This window comes from Trematomus bernacchii, unplaced genomic scaffold (assembly GCF_902827165.1).
Source record: "Trematomus bernacchii unplaced genomic scaffold, fTreBer1.1, whole genome shotgun sequence".
Lineage (NCBI taxonomy): Eukaryota > Metazoa > Chordata > Actinopteri > Perciformes > Nototheniidae > Trematomus > Trematomus bernacchii.
In genome coordinates this window covers 27,216,952-27,236,488 of record NW_022987720.1, presented here as the reverse complement: position 1 = coordinate 27,236,488, position 19,537 = coordinate 27,216,952, and the positions used below count along the sequence as shown (strand labels likewise).

Sequence of the window (19,537 nt, the reverse complement as noted above, 5' to 3'; positions counted from 1 at the left end):
TCTTTCTTCAGCAAACAAAGTGTTTTATGGGCAAGGTATGAAATGATAAACAGCCTCACCTCAAGATTTACTCAGTCACTTTCGACCGTATATGCTTCACTATTTTTTAACGGTGAAAATAAACTCTTAAACTCCTCGAAAGCGCTTGTTTGGGGTAAAGATGTCATCGTCGGTGCACACGAGGAGCCGATCTGTCATCGGTTGACGTGGGCTTCAGCTTAATGGTGGCAAATGGGTTGGTACCCCTTCAAAATAAAAGGCACAGAAAGAGAAATAGATGTTGGAGTGCAGAAAGGCAATATCAGAAAATAGCATCTTTTAGCCGAACAGCGAAGGTTATATCAAGAGAAATGAGAACACCGTAGAAGCCTCATCTAGCGAAACCTGAGAGATAGTCACGGTTCCCAAACGGCCGTAACTGAAATGGTTTCAGCACTAAACTGCACTTCAAACTCTAATGGAAGGAAAGCAATTCTGTGCCATTTAGATCACGGCCCTCTTCTGTTGTTCGCTCGTTTAATGGGTTCATGATATACTTCAAAAAAATATCGTTATTTTCTGTAGTGCCGTTTAATCATTTTACAACCTGAGAGAGAGCCAAAGGTGCATTGATCTTACCTCGGGAAAAGTTCTGGTTGTGATGCATGTGGTTTTGATCTCTGTGGAAAAACACAGGAGAAAGGTATGAGTGAGAGAGAGCCAATCGAAACGGTAAAATGTAGACGCATGATGCACTAATGGAGGCTCAGAAAGCTGCGGCCCTCGACCCCTCGGCCCTCTGCTTTCAGTCGGATCTCAAACAAGAGGCTCAGAGATGTATTGAGATAGGCAGCCTCACACACAACACAACACACACACACACACACACACACACACACACACACACACACACACACACACACACACACACACACACACACACACACACACACACACACACACACGAGAGCAACAGCAACAGAGACCAGGGAAAGTTATAGGCAGCACCTCAAAGGTTATATATCAGACCCTTTTAGTCACAAGGACTTCAAACATGGCCTCAGATTACAGCATGCCAACATGAGAATATACACACACACACACACACACACACACACACACACACACACACACACACACACACACACACACACACACACACACACACACACACACGTATACAGTTAGGATGGGCAAGAGAGCAACAGCAACAGAGACCATGCAGAGGCATCAGGGAAATTGTATGAATGAAAAATTGTTCAAGCAACTGTTCTTGAACAGCACCTACGAGAGAATATCTTTGCTGTATTCTTCACACTACAGCACCTCCAAGGTTTTGTACCAGACCTGTTAAGTCACAAGGACTTCAAACAGGTCTTCAGGCTAATGGTCTCAGATTACAGCATGCCAAAACAAGAGCTCACACACACACACACACAACCTCCTCGCTCTAACACCATCAGCAGCTGGAGCTCCCTCCATGCGTCCACCAGAAAGAGGGCTGAGGAGCCGTGGAGAACAGGAAGCTGCTGCAGTGCCCCTGCTGGACAGACTGGTGAATATATTCACACGACGAACCTTCATCAGAGCTGTCCCATACACTTAGGCTTTGTGATGTAAAAGCATGTATCAATGCAGTTTTATGAAGAGATTATATTCTGTAACTTGTGGCTTTATTCATGGGAATTGAGTATTTAAAAGTTATATATTAAAAGCTAATTATAGGTTTGGGTTGAAAGTTGTTAAAAATCATGTAACTTCTTATTTCCTGGGACATTTAATAACTTATTTCCACATTACAATGGCAGACTTGGACGCTTTAATAATGACGTATTTACAAACAGAACATGGAAAAAACAAGAGTATGTATGATTGGATCACTAACTTTTTAAACCGCATTATAACCATCTAGAAAGGATGAACCAACACAATTTTGGTAGGCCAGAAATTGTTCTTATTGGTGCTTATACATTTAAAATATCTAGTATTGACTTTAATAACTCTGGTCCCCAAATACTTTTTATAAAGACTGAAGGAAAAAAGACAAAAAGTACATTTATGATTAAAAAAAAAGAAGTGATAATTGGTTAAATAGATTTATTTTGTCAGATAGTTAATTGATGATATTGACACTGATCAATAGTCAGACTGACAGCCTTACCTTTTTTTCTGAATTAGACTCGGCCCTTTTGTCAGGAGTCGGTGTGATTGGCCGCATCTCGTACTGCTTATTGGACGATGAAGGAGGTGGAGGTGGAGGGGGCGGGGCTCCACTGTAGCTGCTGCCTCCCGATTGGTCGAGCAGGTTGCTCATGGAGTTACTGCTTCGGAGAGATGAGTGTCTGAAATTAAATTAAATAAAGAATTTTTTTTTCATTCCCCTGAAATGCTTTTTGTCCTTCATACTCAAACGATATCAGATTTTAACACCATCAATATTAGGGTTAGGCAAAGGGATTTCATTTCAAAATCAAATGGTCAGTGCATTAAATCGACATTCTTTTTTTTATTATAGGCATAAAACCCTAGCATGGGTCTACAGGGACTGAGCAAAGTTTTGGTTTGAACACTTTTACTGGGTTTCCTCACAGCAATGGGCCACCCAAATATATTAAATAGTTCATGTTATTATTCCAGGCCTCTACTTCATGCTGACCCTCTTTTAAAATATTGAGCCCATAAAACAATAAGGACAGCCTGGGGGAGCTTCACAATATATCCTGTATCAGGTTGAAAAGCAAATGGCTGCAAATAAATAATTTATTGTATTTTTTGGACTGTGAGAGGTAAGGCATAAAAACATGAGGCAAGCCACTGTGGGACCGCGGGCGAGACAGGCAGCATTGTTAAAAATACTCCTCTTAAAACATAAAAACACAATTCATTTTTCAATTTAATTCATTTGGGAGAGTGACATTGGGTAATGCAGTTCTGTTTGTCATTCAGTCATTCATGATTAGATTTAAGGGTCTGAGATTTGTAAACTTAATTTTTTATTTGTACTTGCTTGTCATGTAACGATGAATAGGTTGCTATGGCTTTAATAGTAGATTAACAATTGATAGAAAATATACAATGAATCCTATTCATCACATAATGAATAGCGTACTCAAAATATGATCATTAATGTGTTAGACTTAAGCCAATTAAAGAATAGTTTGAAGCAAATAATGTGATAAGTCATGCTAGTAGTTTCCTTAATGGTGGTTGTGCTAAACTAAGCTAAGCTAACCAGCTGCTTCAAATGCTGGAAAGCTTTTGCCATGGTGTTAGTGCACAGTAGGAGTCATTCACTGTATCTATCAAAAGCCTGCTCTTGGTATCACATGTCGTTTTTATTGAACACAGTGTATTGGATGTTTACCCAGAGCTGGGTGCTGTTGGAGGATCGTCCACCTGCTCCACATAGGAGGCTGGAAACCATCCCTGACTGAAAACAAAAAAGCCAGACAGTGAAGTTAAGTGGAAGTGGATTAGATCATGTGTTAAGGGGCCCTGTTATGCTTTTAAGAATAATTGTACGCTTCTATTGGCTAGCTCTCCAACACATTGTTCGTGATAGGCTAAGGGGTGGGACATCTCTAAGCGGTTGACCAATCACAACAGAGCCAGCCAGCTAACCAATCAGAGCAGACTGGGCTCTGGTTTCAGACAGAGGGTGAAAAGAGGTGCTGCAGCACAGGCAGTATAAGAAAAATAAAGAGCTTTTTGAACATTAAAGCATGGAAGCATGTCCCAGTAGAGACACTACATACTGATATACACCTGAACATCAGCAGGAGAGGACTCTTTAAAGTAGAGACACTACATACTGATATACACCTGAACATCAGTAGGAGAGGACTCTTTAAAGTAGAGACACTACATACTGATATACACCTGAACATCAGCAGGAGAGGACTCTTTAAAGTAGAGACACTACATACTGATATACACCTGAACATCAGCAGGAGAGGACTCTTTAAAGTAGAGACACTACATACTGATATACACCTGAACATCAGCAGGAGAGGACTCTTTAAAGTAGAGACACTACATACTGATATACACCTGAACATCAGCAGGAGAGGACTCTTTAAAGTAGAGACACTACATACTGATATACACCTGAACATCAGCAGGAGAGGACTCTTTAAAGTAGAGACACTACATACTGATATACACCTGAACATCAGCAGGAGAGGACTCTTTAAAGTAGAGACACTACATACTGATATACACCTGAACATCAGCAGGAGAGGACTCTTTAAAGTAGAGACACTACATACTGATATACACCTGAACATCAGCAGGAGAGGACTCTTTAAAGTAGAGACACTACATACTGATATACACCTGAACATCAGCAGGAGAGGACTCTTTAAAGTAGAGACACTACATACTGATATACACCTGAACATCAGCAGGAGAGGACTCTTTAAAGTAGAGACACTACATACTGATATACACCTGAACATCAGCAGGAGAGGACTCTTTAAAGTAGAGACACTACATACTGATATGAACCTGAAGATGAGCAGAATATGACCCCTTTAAAAAATGTAACTTCTTACTTCAAAACCCTAATGTTCTGTAAAGTTTCTATAGCAGAGTCACTGCATCCCACAGCTTTTTGAACATTAAAGCATGTAAACATGTCACAGTAGAGGCACTACATACTGATATCAACCTGAAAATGTGCAGAATAGGGCCCCTTTAAGCAAGACAGATGCCACACATATACGCATTCATCTCTCACCGTGAGCTGCTGTCGGTGCGTCCGTACAGCCAGCCGTTCCTGGGCTGTTGGACCAGCACAGAGATCGTCTCGCCCCTGCTGAAGGGCAGCAGGGTGGGGTTGGAGCCGCTGGGCTGGTGGGCCACCCGGGCCCTCGTGGACCTTCCTCCTGCGGAGCGAGACACGCTTCCCACGGGAGACGGAGCTGGAGAGACGAGGAATGAAAGGGGCAAATAAGAGGATTTGTTAAAGCACGAATCAGATGATAAACCAGCTTGAACGTCAAAGCAAGATCTCTAGTGAAATGATTCATTATAAAAATAAAGGCGGCAAGGATTTTTTAATGATGGCCCTGGAATTAGTAACACAGAGGGTTAGCAGACTACTAAATACTTTACTTTATGCATAATTATTTTTGCTTAGATGGCAGTTAATTGAATTACACCAGAGAGGGAGGCAGACTGTTTGGGCTAATTAGCGTGCTGCAAGCAATGTTTCAGAAGGGCACAAGTGGAATATAGGAAGAAATGGCTGTTTAATATTCTAGAGTTTGTTTATTGTCTGTTTTTGATACTTTGGTTCTTTATCTTTTCTTTCACTCTAGATAAGCAAGCCAAGTAATTAGACAGACTTTCTGCACAGGAATGAGAAGCTGTGCAAGTGTGCAAAATGATGAGGAGAGAAAGATAGACCAGAGAGAGAGAAACGGAGATAAAAGGCTTAAAGAGCGATAAAAAGGGTGGAGAATTGAAGGCAGAATTAGCTCTGGTGGAGGCATTATGGGCCCCAAATCATTTACTGACATAATTAATATTACAGAAACACTTTAGGGATACACGTGATATTAAATATGTGGCACAGAAGTGAAAGTCTGAATATTTTGATGTTACAGTGATAGGTGTTTAGAGCCTTCGAACAGCGGTTAAAACGTGTCAGTCAGTGATGGGAGAAGTATTGAGATATTTTACTTTAGACAAAGTACTGATACCACTCTGTTGAACTACACCACTAGATATACAAGTTGTGATGTGACTTACATCTAAAATCTGAGTATTTGTACCAAAATGTAATTAAAATAAAACAAGTAAAAGTATTCAGTGTGCAGGAATATGTTCTGATGCGATGGTGTCGATGCATGTTTCCGCTGATCCGAGGCTTTTTGCAATAGTTTAACTGATAGAAAAAAAGCAACACTTCAATTAGTTTATGACAAAAAATCTACAAATCTTGGGATTCATGCTTTTAACCGAACGAGAACGGAATGGCAAACCTGAACCTCAAACATGAAAATAGAGTTAAATGTACAATTTTGAATCTGATATAGAAGTATAATGTAGCCGAAAAAATTGAAATAATCAAAAAAATGTAAAAATACTGCGACTTCGTGCTTAAAGGTAGGGTAGGTAAGAATGGAGAAACCAGCTCGAGTGCGCTAGAATTTGAAAGTACACAACCGGAAAAAATCTGCCCCTTCCTTCAGACTTCCTTACAGAGCCCCTCCTCCAACACACACGAACTCGCACATGACCAATGAGGGCACGAGATAAGTTTGTGCACAGATGGAAGGCTGACAGGCAGGTAGGCCATCCAGTTATTTTAGCCGGGCCGGCTCAGATGATTGGTCGTGCTTTTTACAGCGCTACGACTTCCACAGATGACATTTTTTTATGTATTTATTGTCAAAGCATTTAATGTATTCTTTGCTATCGGGATGCTAAGAGCATTCCATGGAATATAAAAAAAAGTGTTTTTGAAGTGAATTACCTACCCCACCTTTAAGTACAGTGCGTGAGTAACTGCCCATACTGTAGTTAAATGTGTTGAATGAATCCCCTCACCCCTTGATGGTATTTTGCCGAGGGGAAGCTCCTCTCTGCTCTTCCTCATGTCCTCTTTCATCGACATCTGTACAACAACACATACACCAGTTGGAGTTAATATATCTTGTAAACCTCAGGGTATAATGTGATCATAAAAGCAAAGGAGAAACAAAGAAAAGCAGCTCATGTGTCAGAAATAATGGATTCTACAAGGAGGACATTTATATTTGAGTTCCAACAATAAGTCAACGTATCCATTAATAAGATCACTGCCAAATATTATAATAACCAATTAAAATTAAAATGTTTTCATGCTAACATTTTGAAAATGCTGTGTTTAGCCTGTTAAATATGGACATACTGTACTGCTTTCCCCTTTTATATGATATTAAGAAGACGACATTTCAACACCTTGAGCTTTGAGAAAGTAAGATGGTCATTTTTTATAGTATTTTCTGACACTATATAGATCAGAAGATTAATCGGGAAGAAATCTCCAGATCAATGGAAATATATTTTCTCAATCAACTGTCTGCAGCCCTAACTGTAGAAGCACAGCTGAAATATCTGTCTAACGCGGCTCATGGCTTCTCTCCGTTATAAGCAAAGGATAAATCCCGCGTTGGACCACAACAAACACAGAATCCATGTTAATCCTTCGATTGTTATTACAGTAGGATGTGGGATGTGCAGATTCGTTGGCACGTCACCTCCAGATGAGGAACAGACGGAAACTGACAGGGTTTATCTCAGGGGCGTCCCTGTTGTTTATTTAAATGGTAATTTCAGCCCTCCTATAGAGAACCATATGGCTTCAGTTTGTGAATTATCCATAGTGTGTTAATGCCACTGTCTTTACTGTAGATGTAGAGCCATATTTAATTTAGAGTGCATTATAAGATCTGTGTTTAGATGATACAAGGTCCATATTTCAGTTAATGTGAATGTTTGTAAAGAATACAGCATATGTATTTATTTTAATGCCAGACAATCTGTAATCTCTGCCTTTCTGTTCCAGCTGCAGGTTTAATCCTTCTTTAGAAAGCTTTGACAGAAAACTGATGACTTTCAAATGAAATCAGCTTCTAACCAGCAGAGGGCACTCTTGTAACAAAAATAGTATTGCAATTATTTACATGTTCCCTTTGGTACACTGCCTGTGCATAAGTATAATCCATTTCTTTGTTTCACAGTTCACAACGTTTACCCCAAAAAGTGCAAAATATTTGACTGGTTCAACCTCTGTTATCCATCTCACAAGATACTTACCTCGAACACTTCCCCTCAGTTCACCCCCAAAGACAGGATTATGTCTTACACCAGCAGTTTATTTTGGGAGTTTTTAGAGCAACTCTCATTGAATAATTCAGTAAACACAACAGATTTCTTAAAACTGAACTCACCAAGTTTTCCACAGAAGTAGGGCGTCTGGCCTCTGGTCCTCTGGTGGCCCCCACCTCCTCCGTCCAGGTATCAGCCCTCTGCTGGAGAGACCCTCCTGTCTGCAACACAACAAACACAAACACATGTGAATAATTGCTTTTTACATCAAAATATGTCATTCAGGTGAATATTGTAGATCTGAATAGTTTAATAATAGAATCGGTTTTTTCAACCATTTCCCATAGTAATCTACTTGCCAGCAATGTGAACCCAGAAATGTTGAGTATCCCAAAAGTTTTATAATAGAAATGTATAGTACGGGTCCCCATTACATAGAAACTGCCCAATGCTAAATTGCATATGTTGGGGAATTTGTACAATTAGCATAAGTTTCATTAATTAGCATTATTCAGCATATGCAGACAATAGCAACAAAAATTGCTTGGCCGATTTTGAGAACTTTGGTGTGGTTTTTAACGTATATTGAGGATGTTCATTTTTAGGATGATAAATGGCAGTTATGAGTCCCATAAAACTTTAAATAGAATCAAAATGTATCAAAACGTGACCACTGGGGCTACACATATGGCCACTCTCTGGTGAAAACTGCCATTTTTGATCCTGAAAATGTCAGAAACGTATTCAACATCTTCAATAACCCCCCAAAACAACTCAGAAATTCTCCAAATAGCCAAGCCATTTTTAAACTATCGTCTGCGGGCTATAATGTTATGAATGCTAATTAACGCAACTTATGCTAATTGGGCAAATTGTTATCTTCCGGCAGATTCTATGTTCTGGGGAACCGTACTATACATTTCTTACATAAAACGTTGGGGTACTCAACATGTCCAGGTTCACAGGCAGGAAGACTGAAGAGCAGAAACGGTTCTGAAAACTGTTGTCAAGTGGGGATCTTCTCCTCAATAAAACATCTGAGCCTTCTGGCCAATCAGAATCAAGATATCTCCAACGTCTTGTTGCCGGAAGTCCCGAGGCAGAATAACTTTTTGCGGTTCACATTTAAACATCCATGGTTCAACTTCAATTGATGGTAGTTTTTAGGTAAGTCTCGTTTGTTGCTAAATTAACGTAAAAATAATTAGTTGCCAACTTAACACGTGTGCAGTGGTGAAAAGTAACTAAGTACATTTACTCAAGTACTGTGAGAGACTTGTACTTTACTTGAGTTTTTGCATGTTGTGCTACTTTGTACTTCTACCCCCCTACAATTCAGAGGTAAATGGTGTACTTGTACTCCTCTACATGTATTTAATCCCTTTAGTTACTTTACAGATCTGGATGAATGATGTGAAATATAATCAAGCGTTAAATCAGACTTTAGTTCCACCTGGAGTAAATTCACAAGCTACCCTGCAGTATACAAAGTCATTCAAACTAGCTGCACCTTTACCAGCTTTGAGAACACTTTAATGATCAATCATTATAAAACATATCATATATATTATTCTGAAATGGACCAATCTGAAGAATAAGTATTTTTACAGTTGGTTCTTTAGGTATATTTTTATGCTAATACTTGAGTACTTTTACTTGAGTAACATTTTGATTGCGGGTCTTTTACTGTAACAGAGTATTCCTACACTCTGGTACTTCTAGTTTTACTCAAGTACAAGATCTGAGTACTCCTTCCACCTCTGCTTGTGCTAGCTTTAAATTACTTACATTATTTTATCTCAAAGGTTGACGTTTCATAATGTTCTGCTTTCACCATAAACACTCTTCCATACTCTTTCTATTTAATGTAACGAGTATTATTTTACTGTGTTATTCACTTTGTAAATCATTGAGACTTAATAAGGCTGTTCAAAAAGCCTTATCAACAAAAGGCAGAGCAAATGTCTCTTCAAGTGGCAGCAGTATAAGAGGTTACAAGGTCATATTTAATGTTATGAGCCTTGTATTTACATTGTTATCGTACTTATCTTACGGAGAGTTAAGAACACACGTCACGTCATTTCTCCTGAACTACCTGTACAGTCTCAATATGATGACTAAGGGTGGATACTGTACGAAAGATGTCCGTCACACTTTAACTGTTTACATAAAGTGGAGTCATAAAAAGTCCATAGTTCAAAAGAGCTGTTAGAGGCATCAGTCCTGCTTAACAAACTGAGAGTGTATCTTCGTTCTGCGGAAGAACCTCGTTATACCGGAGGAGGATTTCCCCACGGGGGCCGATAAACTCTCACATAATCATTACACATTATTGTGAAATCTCTTTTAAGTGCCGTCCTGTCATTGTCTCCCTCACATCCCCTTGCAATGAATTGGAAGACTAACCCGACGTTTGGCACTTGTAGTCAATAAGCCAAAGCAAACTGTAAAATATTGAGAGGATATTTGAAGTGAGGTGTATACCTTATTCATGAGGTGTGCGATGGATTGGATCAGGCCGCAGTGTTTCTCCGACAGGAAGCGGTATCGCCTCTCCTCCTCCTTTAAAGCCTCGCTGTGGCTCTCCCTGAGGAACTGCACATACTCACTGCAATCCTGAGGAGACACATCATTGACAGTGGGTTACATATATATATATACGGAGGTGTGTGGCGCAGTGGGTTGTGCGTTGGAGTTCGCATCAGGGGGTCACAGGTTCAAACCCCACTGCAGTCAGCATGTCGTTGTGTCCCTGGGCAAAACACTTCACCCCAAATTGCTCCTGTGGGGATTGTCCACAGTATTGAGTATGTAAGTCGCTTTGGATAAAAGCGTCTAACAAGTAACATGTATAGTAATGTAATGTAATATATATACTCTACAACAGGGGTGTCCAAACTACGGCCCGGGGGCCAAATGCGGCCCGCGGACCATTTTGAATCGGCCCTCAGCAAATTCAAAAAGTATAATGGAATATGGCCCACAAATGAAACTTGTGCTTGTCTTATATTGTACTTCTTGTTAAGGAATAATTCTTCTAGATATCTAACCTTTTGCTCTGTGACGTTTTATGATCTACTCTGACGTCTGTTATCTCCTTTAAGGAAAGGCATTGTGACCGGTCAACTCTCGGGCACGAATGGTAATTGTTGTGAGAACGCTGAGGCACTTCTTTATCGGTGTTTGTGGACTCTAAGGTGTGAAATCTTTGAGGCCATAAGTGTCGGACGCAAGTGATTCAGTGTTCCCAGCTGTTTAGTCTACTCCTTCAGAGATGTTGATTTCTCTCTGTGAACCAGTTAAAAGGTCTAGCATAGAGAGAGGCTCTTCAGAATTGACGTGGCAACTCTCCCGTGAAGTCAGACCCTCTGACTCGTGACTTGTGATGTGAATCCTCCGGCCGATACTCTGAATAAACCATCAGTGTTTGACATCAAAGCTCCAACTCATCCCGTGTCTCCTTCCTGAGTCGGTGACTCCCACTGCATTGCTACACAGAAGTTTCCCCCACACTTCTTAAATGTAAAAATATATTACACAGTAGTATTCGCGTGTTAATAAATAAGACCTTATTTTCAAATAAATTCATTCAATTCAAGTTGGATACATTTTCTAACATATCTTAGTTGATAAGAAAAAGCCCAATGACTTATTTCCATAACAAGCTTGAAATACACCCTTCATATTTCTCCTTATTATAATCAATGTGAGGCTTCTGTTGTAAGGGATGAGCTGCCAACACTCACAAGCATCATGTACCTACATTTGATTGATTGTGCTAACTTATAACTGAACTTATGAGGCGATATACCTCTAGTGAGTGGCCCAGCCCTTCGTATATTTTTCTGTATGTGGCCCTCGGAGAAAAAAGTTTGGACACCCCTGCTCTACAATGACACATTCATATATTGTACATTGGTGCAGATTTTTTGCTTCGGATGGCAGAAATAGAAAGAAAGAAACCTGGTTGGCTCCTCTCCTCAGCTGTCGGTCCATAGACACTGCCTGGTTGTGCACTTCCATCTCATAATGCTTCCTGCTGTCCTGCAGAGGAGAGGATTCACATTATGTCTGTGTGAAATCACCTCAGTTATCCAGGTAACAATTAGCACTCCAGAGGAAATTAAAATGGCATCTTTTTCGCTAATGACAATGATAGTTATTCATTTTACATTTCTTCCTGGAAATAATAATGAGAAACAGTAACAGCTTCTCATTTTAATTTCCTTTTGACCTCGCTGTGCCTTTGCTTTGCCCTCATTTGCTGCATTTCTATCTTGTAGTTGAGAGGGAAATGGTTTTTCTACAGTATTCCGGTCACAGTCTAAACTTACTTTTAGAGTGAGACAAAACTACTTGCTTAATGGAACATCCTGACTTTAGTTGAGCGTTGTCCTGTGACTCAGGGTATGTACTAAGTAAAATACATTACATACCGTTACTTTTTGGTTAGGTAAAGATACGATAATTGTGATACGTCATAAACAAACATTACCTGGGTGATAATATTGATATTGATATTGAAGTGACTGTTATTTTGTATATATTGATTGTTTTTTATCTTAATGTGTGCATATGTGTAAATGTGTCTGTTGATTGTGTATATACTGTAGGATATACATATTTGTATACATATCTGTATATTGTATAATTGTATTTTTGTATTCGGGATTGTTGGAAACGTCATTTCGATCTCTGTCTGAACTGAAAGATTGACATTAAAGTTGACTTTGACTTTGATATGTTTAGCTAAAAAAACACAATTGGCAATGGCATTTCGTTGAATGGGAACATTGTGTTTGTAGTAGACCAGATTGCTCACTGATATATAAGTTCTGTCCTGTCTAATGTTGTTGTCCATCTCCTGAAGAACCTCCATAGTGAACCAGCGGAACTGGAAAGTGACAAAAATATATAAAACACATCAGAAAATTGAAAATCAGAGTTTGATCACGATAACAAGTCGTGATGGATAGATAAGTGTAGTATTAACGGTACTTACTACTCCATCCAACTCCACAGTGAGTCTTCTTTGGCTCTCAGAGATCTGAATCAGGACTTCCCCTTTAACACAAGCGCATTACATGTTACATCAATAATATCACTAAATACATAACTTCAAAACAATAAAATGTAATATATTATATTATGTAGCCTTTTGTAATAGGATATAATCTTTCCACTCGTTCATTTCCATCGACTCATTACCCAAAATCAATCAATAACCCTAATGTCTTAAACACACTACAGGGAACACTGTCTCTAAAAATAGAAGTTGCTTTATTATTGCAGTTTCAGATAAGATAACATGTTCTTCATTGTTCTACATGGACATTTCTCTTGCACATACATGCAGAGGACATAGGCTTAAATGCACATGTTGAGTGTGTAACAGTAGTTCTTGTAATATTAATAATATAGTAATAAAAAGTAATGAAAGTCAAGAGTGTCAAATACTAAAACCAGGTAAAATCGTACCATATCATCAATAATTATTAACAATCTATTAGTCCCCGATAAAACCAAAGCATATAATACCTGTTTCTTGTTTTGATGGAATTGTTGTATTAGTTTAACTTCAAATGTAATATTCTGAACCGTCTCCCTGAAAGCGTCTTCTCAAATTCTGAATGTGTGTTGGGTCGTTCAAAATCTAATTTGTCTCCACAAGCACATACAGTATATTTCATATAAGTTCCCAGCAGCCTCTCTGCCTTTTCCTCTGTCTATGTTCCCTTATAAGGTTCACAAAACCACAGGAGATTTCTTGTCTTTCAACTTCACAAATCCTCAAAGAATGGATGAATAATATCCCGCACTGCTGCAGAATAATAATGAAAAATCTAAAACCCATTTCCTATGTTGCAACCAGGTAGAAACTTGGGAAACGGGTTAAAAAAAAAGAAGTTTTAGATACTTAGCGATCAAGCGTAATGCTAATACCTGAGAGACTTAAACCGGAGCTGTTTTTAAATGTTTGTGATTTGTTAATGTCATTTTTATCCTAGAAGTTAACTGCTATCGAAGCTATGCTCTGCTAGCTGTCTGAGGCTAACATGTTGCTAATACAACAGATACTTTGCTATTGAGCTAACTAATACGTTTCATGCTGTTTAGTCTTTAACTCTTGTAGACTTACTGTTACATTGTTAATTTAATTTTATCAAAGCAGCTAAATGCTAACAAAGCTAGCTGCTATACTAGCTGTCTGAGGCTAACGTGTCGCTAATACAACTGCTAATTTACTGCTGGCCTAACTCAGGGTTGCCAACTTTGGGTACCTGGCTGGAGTGAGATTTTGATATCATGGGTTTAATTACAAATATGCGCACTAAATGACTGCTATCGTGTCAGTAGCGGGACCTTAGCATATATATAGGATATATATATACAATATATACAAATACACATTATTGGACACAGACTATAAAGGGCACACAGTTTCATTCACTAATGAAAGTCAAACATGTTTGTTTCCACTGTTTTATTGTGTGCCTGTCGCGATAAGCAATTAATTGACTTATCGTACGATAAATAAAAATGAACTCGATAACCTTTCTGACCTCGATAAATTGCCATTTACATGAGGATGTGACTAGCAGTTTGAAAGGATGTACTTGAATAATTATTATATATTATCATTATGTCTGTGGTCTAAAATGGTCATACAACGGTGCCGACAATATTATCGTTTATCGCAATAATTTCCGGGAAAATGTATCCAACAAAATTAATTATCGTGAGAGGCCTATACATGAAACACACACACACAAGCAAATCTACAGACTTACTCCAAACTGCCAAATATATTAATTAACACACTCTCACTCTCATATACTCTTTGACTCTATTTTTGGCCTAGTAGAACAATAAGCAGCAGGCTTTTACTTTTTTATCATTTCTACTGGATCTCAGATCTGCGCATGCGCAATACGGGTCGGGGATTGACCAACCGGCTCCCACTGCTCTGCTGTCTGTTAACGTTGTTAAGAGTGGTGGGGGCGGGGAGGGAGCGGATCGACAGCTTGAGCAGCAACATTGTAAATAACCAACCAAATACGATCGCCGGTTCATCTTGTTTTTGGCGTGAGAAAAGTTTGGGCAGCGTGAGATTGAGAGTGAAAGCGCCAGATGCGTGAGAGTTGGCAACCCTGGCTAACTGTTAAATGTCTTGCTGTTTGAATTTTTACTTGTGTAGACTTTATGTTAATGTGTCACTGGTGGTGCTTTATTTCTTCCTGGTTGAAGGGGTGCAGTGTCACTTCTTTGAAAGCTAAATACACTTTTACTACAGTTTCCTTCTTACTCTGCCAATGTATTTTTAGACTATCTTTGTTCTGTGTTAATGTTTCTGACCTATGAGGGTGTTTATCTGATGTCGTCATTATTTATGGTGTGATCATTATCAATGAGTTTCCGAATAGTCTTTTGACGCAGCTGCTACTGGTAAATGCCAACTGCTTTGACACTGTGCTTAGATATATACTGTATGTTTAGGTATTTTTTTAGGGGCAGAAAAATACCTAAACATATGATAAAAGCATAAATCCTTTTTTAAAGCAGTTTGACCATTACGTTTTGCCATCATATTCTGGAGAATGTATGTTGGAGTTGTTTAGTTCGACCTGTCAATGGCTATGAAATGCACACTGGGATCCCTTTCCTGTAGTGAAACAGCACTGTTACAGTACACTAATGATCCAGTTTGGACAAAATCTTCAACCCCAGCCACTAAACCTTACATGACTCCCGTTTAGAGTGGCTGGGTTAAGTGAGCGGAGCACGGCCGGCTGCCTGTCATCATCTATTATTCATGTTGCCGGCGGGCTTCTGATACCTGATCCAACATCTTTGTTTGAAGTCACAGAAAAACAAACATAAACTGTGTTGCCTTATGCAGGGCACGAGCCATTGCTAGTTATATAATATACAACAAGTCTTACACTAAGTCTTACACACTTACACATCAAAGAGTATGCTAATAACACACACACTACGCATTCACTGTGTCTTAGTTACTGTACTGTAAGAGCGGCTATAGTAACGCCAGAGGGTTGGTCTTCATGATGCGGAAGAACAATATTGAAATAGTTTAATAAATGGCCATAAACGCATCAAAGACAAAACGCTCACATCCTGGATTGTAGATAACAGAATACCTTCCTTGTGTTTCCGCTCATTAATTGGGAGATAGCAAAAGCCAGCTGAGCGTAAACATGTTCACACGTACCTAGGGAGCGTGAGGATATGGTGTGGAAAGCCCTCTCCCCAATCTTTGAAAGTGCACTGAAGTAGGCCTCACTGGTTACTGCCAGATCTGAAACACACACACACACACACACACACACACACACACACACACACACACACACACACACACACACACACACACACACACACGCACACAGTCATTTGAAATGCAAATGTGTTTGTTGCAAATAATTTCCCCTGGCATAGAACTACAAAAGCAGCTAAACAGCCATTAATCATGAGAGTATATGTTATAATTAGATCATATGTTTAATTATAAACCGGAGCATAAAATCACATCAGAATCATATTCCTTTCGATTGCAATAACCATGAAATCTTTCTTTGCCTTCCTCCCTTGCTATCACTTTTGCCTGGTATCATATTATGGCATATGAATACGTACCATTTTTAAAGTAATTTTGTCTGTTATCTCTACGCATGTGTGGCTCTCCCTGTGCTATAAGGTAACAAAGTATAAAGAGTGAGAAAGTCCATCCAAACCAGAGGATGGGGTAAAATAAAAAGCCTTTGTATTTTAATCCAAACTATCTTTTCCTAAACCTCACAACTCCTCTATATGAGACATGTTATTCATGAGAAATGGGTGATTATGACACAATATCATCTTAAATGACCCCCAAAATGTCCTTAAAAGTGGTATGCTTTGTATACACCTTCCCATAAAATCACATTGTGCATTTAGACAACCTGCTATTATGGTTAAATGTCTACTCAAGGCTAGTGTATCCCTTTACATATCCCAAAATGCAGTAACCCTAACCCTACTGAATGAGGAGCCTTCTTAATTTAAAAAAAAAAACAATCTGATTTAATGTATCAAAAATGTATGATTTCAAATTACAACTAAACTAACAGTAGTGCCAAATCTAGGGGAAGCTAGCGGTTAGCCTTGGCTCAAACTAAATGTATATTTACTATCGCTTTGTAGGCCTACTTGAATTAAATATATACATATTGATGAATTAACATCTTGGGGATTTAGTTTGTTATCCCACGTAAATAATATTGTAGCTAAATCCAGTCATTGAGAACAAAAACAGCTAAACTAGTCCTGCCTAAAGCTAACTAGCCTAGCTAGCAGAGTAAGCTAAGTAAATGGCATAGGTTTTAACTAGTGAATTCATGATTAGATTTGGTGTGGTTAGGTTTCTTTTAAATGACATTGTAATGTATTTAATTGAAAATAATTTATAATTTGGATTTAAATCTTCTTTGAATGTTTTAAAGCCTAAATACATTTCTTCTAGCATTTTTTCTAGTTACTGCTATCTGCATTTGTAGGGCGGTAAAAAGTCAAAAGGGGTGAAATCTCAGTTTGACCTCAATTAATGTTTTCGGACAGGTTTAGATCCCAAAGCAGAGATTTGATGGTCTTTTATATGGTAAATGTTAAATGTTCTGTATTTAAGTCTTTTCTACCATAGTGGAAGCTTCAGCTGCATTTTTTAATAAGGTGAGAATGACTTGTTTTTAATGAATGGGGATACAGCCAGTGCAAACCAACCAATCAAGCACTCCCAGAGGCTGTAAAACTAATACATATCAATAGTTAAAATCAATGTGATGGCGCTTTAATAACAATAGATAGGGAGATCCTGAGCAGCATCCACTACCGGTTTAAAAAGTAGATTATCATTAGGAGGAGAAGATGCTTCAGTAGAATCCAAACACTGATTTAGATTCGGTTTGAGCTTTAGCTTATTAAAATGTCATGTATTTATTGCACTTCCCTTGAAAAGTTTATTAACAGCTTGTATATTGGGTACAGTACAGTATCCCTGAACTCTGGGCGGGGATTTATAGACTCTGTGAGACATAATAATCTGTACTTTATGTCTGCTGGGCTTCTGGTGCAGCGGCGCTCCTATGGTGTATTTGATGATGTATCATTACTGCTCTTGCATATATTAAACACCTACTATGATGTTGAATAATGTTAAAAGCTTCACCATAAATGTTAATGTCAGGGAACTTAATTTGCATGACAAAATGTCCCATTTAATGCACTGCACAGGGATTAGAAGAGATGTTAAAAATGAAGACATCAAATACAGACACAATTAATATGCCTTCAGGTTTAATGAAACACTAGTCACAAATAGAGCAGAGATACAATTTCAAGACTCAGTATCCCTGCCTCTGTATGTGAGAATAACATATCCTGTAGTTGTGGTGCATTGTTTGTTTGTGAAGATATACTGTAGGCTATTTATAACGACCTCTGGGTTACAGGCCCATAATAAAGGCGATAATAGCACCAGGATATTCCAAAAGCATGTGGACTTTGAATTAGGTCTAGTTGACCCGACAGCTTCCATGTAAAGCCATTTTAACGGGGCAAAAATAACCTGAAAGTAAAAAGTCTCAAAGGGAGATTCTCTTTCTTACCCTGGAAAGCTTGGACGTAGCTGTTTCCCAGTGAGACCAGTTTCTGTAGACTTGGGTTGAAGTCGTCCATCAAGCTCTGAAAAACACACACACACACACACACACACACACACACACACATAGCACATGTTCTGTTAAATATTTCAAAGTCAGAGGAACTTTAAAACCAAACTAAAGGGGAGTCAAAGGAATCCATCTTTTATTCAATCTATATTTATGAGCACAAAGTCTACCTCCATACTCCTTGAATTTGAAACAGACTCTCGTGAATTCACATCATGTTTGCTTAGCAGAGAAGACCTTAAAATAACTTCACTCCTAGAAATGTAATATTCTCCAGAAACTGCCCGAGTTCATAGAAAAGTATCTGAAGAAGAAATCAAAACACATGACAGGACACTCTTACTCCTGTGGTTATCTTTAGCACCTCGTAGGTAAGTTTGTTGTCTAATTTGAGCCTCCATACTGAGTATCTGTTACTCACCGAGTAAATCCCCATGGTGGAGCGATACAGCTGATCACTATTCATCCCCGACATGTTTATATCCACAGTAGCTGTCAGCGAAGCCTTGAGAAAGGTTTGCAGGGTTTTAAATCATCCGGCAAATGTACCACGGCCTCTGTAGAAATGGAGATAATAGTATTAAACTGGACGTGGAGTTGAGGAGAGGCGGAAGTGTGTGTCAGTGTGTTGGTAACGGACACCACTGTTGCCTGAGAAAGACTGGAGTAAATAATTAAACATGGCCCGGCCATAAAACACACAGACATATGCTGTAAACCCTGGGTGTGTGTGTGTGTGTGTGTGTGTGTGTGTGTGTGTGTGTGTGTGTGTGTGTGTGTGTGTGTGTGTGTGTGTGTGTGTGTGTGTGTGTGTGTGTGTGGTGTGTGTGGTGTGTGTGTGTGTGTGTGTGTGTGTGTGTGTGTGTGTGTGTGTGTGTGTGTGTGTGTGTGTGTGTGTGTGTGTGTGTGTGTGTGTGTGTGTGTGTGTGTGTAGCTGTGTGTGTAGTGTGTGTGTGGTGTGTGTGTGTGTGTGTGTGTGTGGTGTGTGTGTGTGTGTGGTGTGTGTGTTGTGTGTG

The 19,537-nt window shown here is 39.0% G+C and overlaps 1 protein-coding gene across 2 annotated transcripts; it reads right to left on the bottom strand.

The window, feature by feature from the left end:
* On the bottom strand, positions 1 to 19,123 carry baiap2l2a (BAR/IMD domain containing adaptor protein 2 like 2a). Of its 2 annotated transcripts, XM_034143680.1 has the most exons (14): positions 18,943 to 19,123; positions 18,459 to 18,534; positions 16,028 to 16,114; positions 12,800 to 12,861; positions 12,620 to 12,691; positions 11,761 to 11,841; positions 10,282 to 10,413; positions 7,920 to 8,018; positions 6,535 to 6,601; positions 4,718 to 4,901; positions 3,344 to 3,409; positions 2,141 to 2,321; positions 619 to 659; positions 1 to 245 (listed from the first exon to the last, which is right to left on the bottom strand). In XM_034143680.1, the coding sequence occupies exons 1-14, from the start codon at positions 18,994 to 18,996 to the stop codon at positions 164 to 166; spliced, it is 1,284 nt and encodes a 427-aa protein (XP_033999571.1). In that variant the 5' UTR covers positions 18,997 to 19,123; the 3' UTR covers positions 1 to 163. The 2 variants fall into 2 exon arrangements, with proteins under 2 accessions (XP_033999571.1, XP_033999572.1); XM_034143681.1 differs by lacking the exon at positions 12,620 to 12,691.
* Positions 19,124 to 19,537: the final 414 nt, after the last annotated feature.

What these genes read in the sequence shown, in the direction of transcription:
- baiap2l2a (XM_034143680.1), bottom strand. Translation starts at nt 18,996, where the DNA reads ATGTCGGGGATGAATAGTGATCAGCTGTATCGCTCCACCATGGGGATT. An exon ending in CATATCCTCACGCTCCCTAG is followed by an intron (nt 12,862 to 16,027) that starts GTACGTGTGAAC and finishes CTTGTGTTAAAG; the next exon opens with GGGAAGTCCTGATTCAGATC. An exon ending in CGCACCGACAGCAGCTCACG is followed by an intron (nt 3,410 to 4,717) that starts GTGAGAGATGAA and finishes TTTTGTTTTCAG; the next exon opens with TCAGGGATGGTTTCCAGCCT.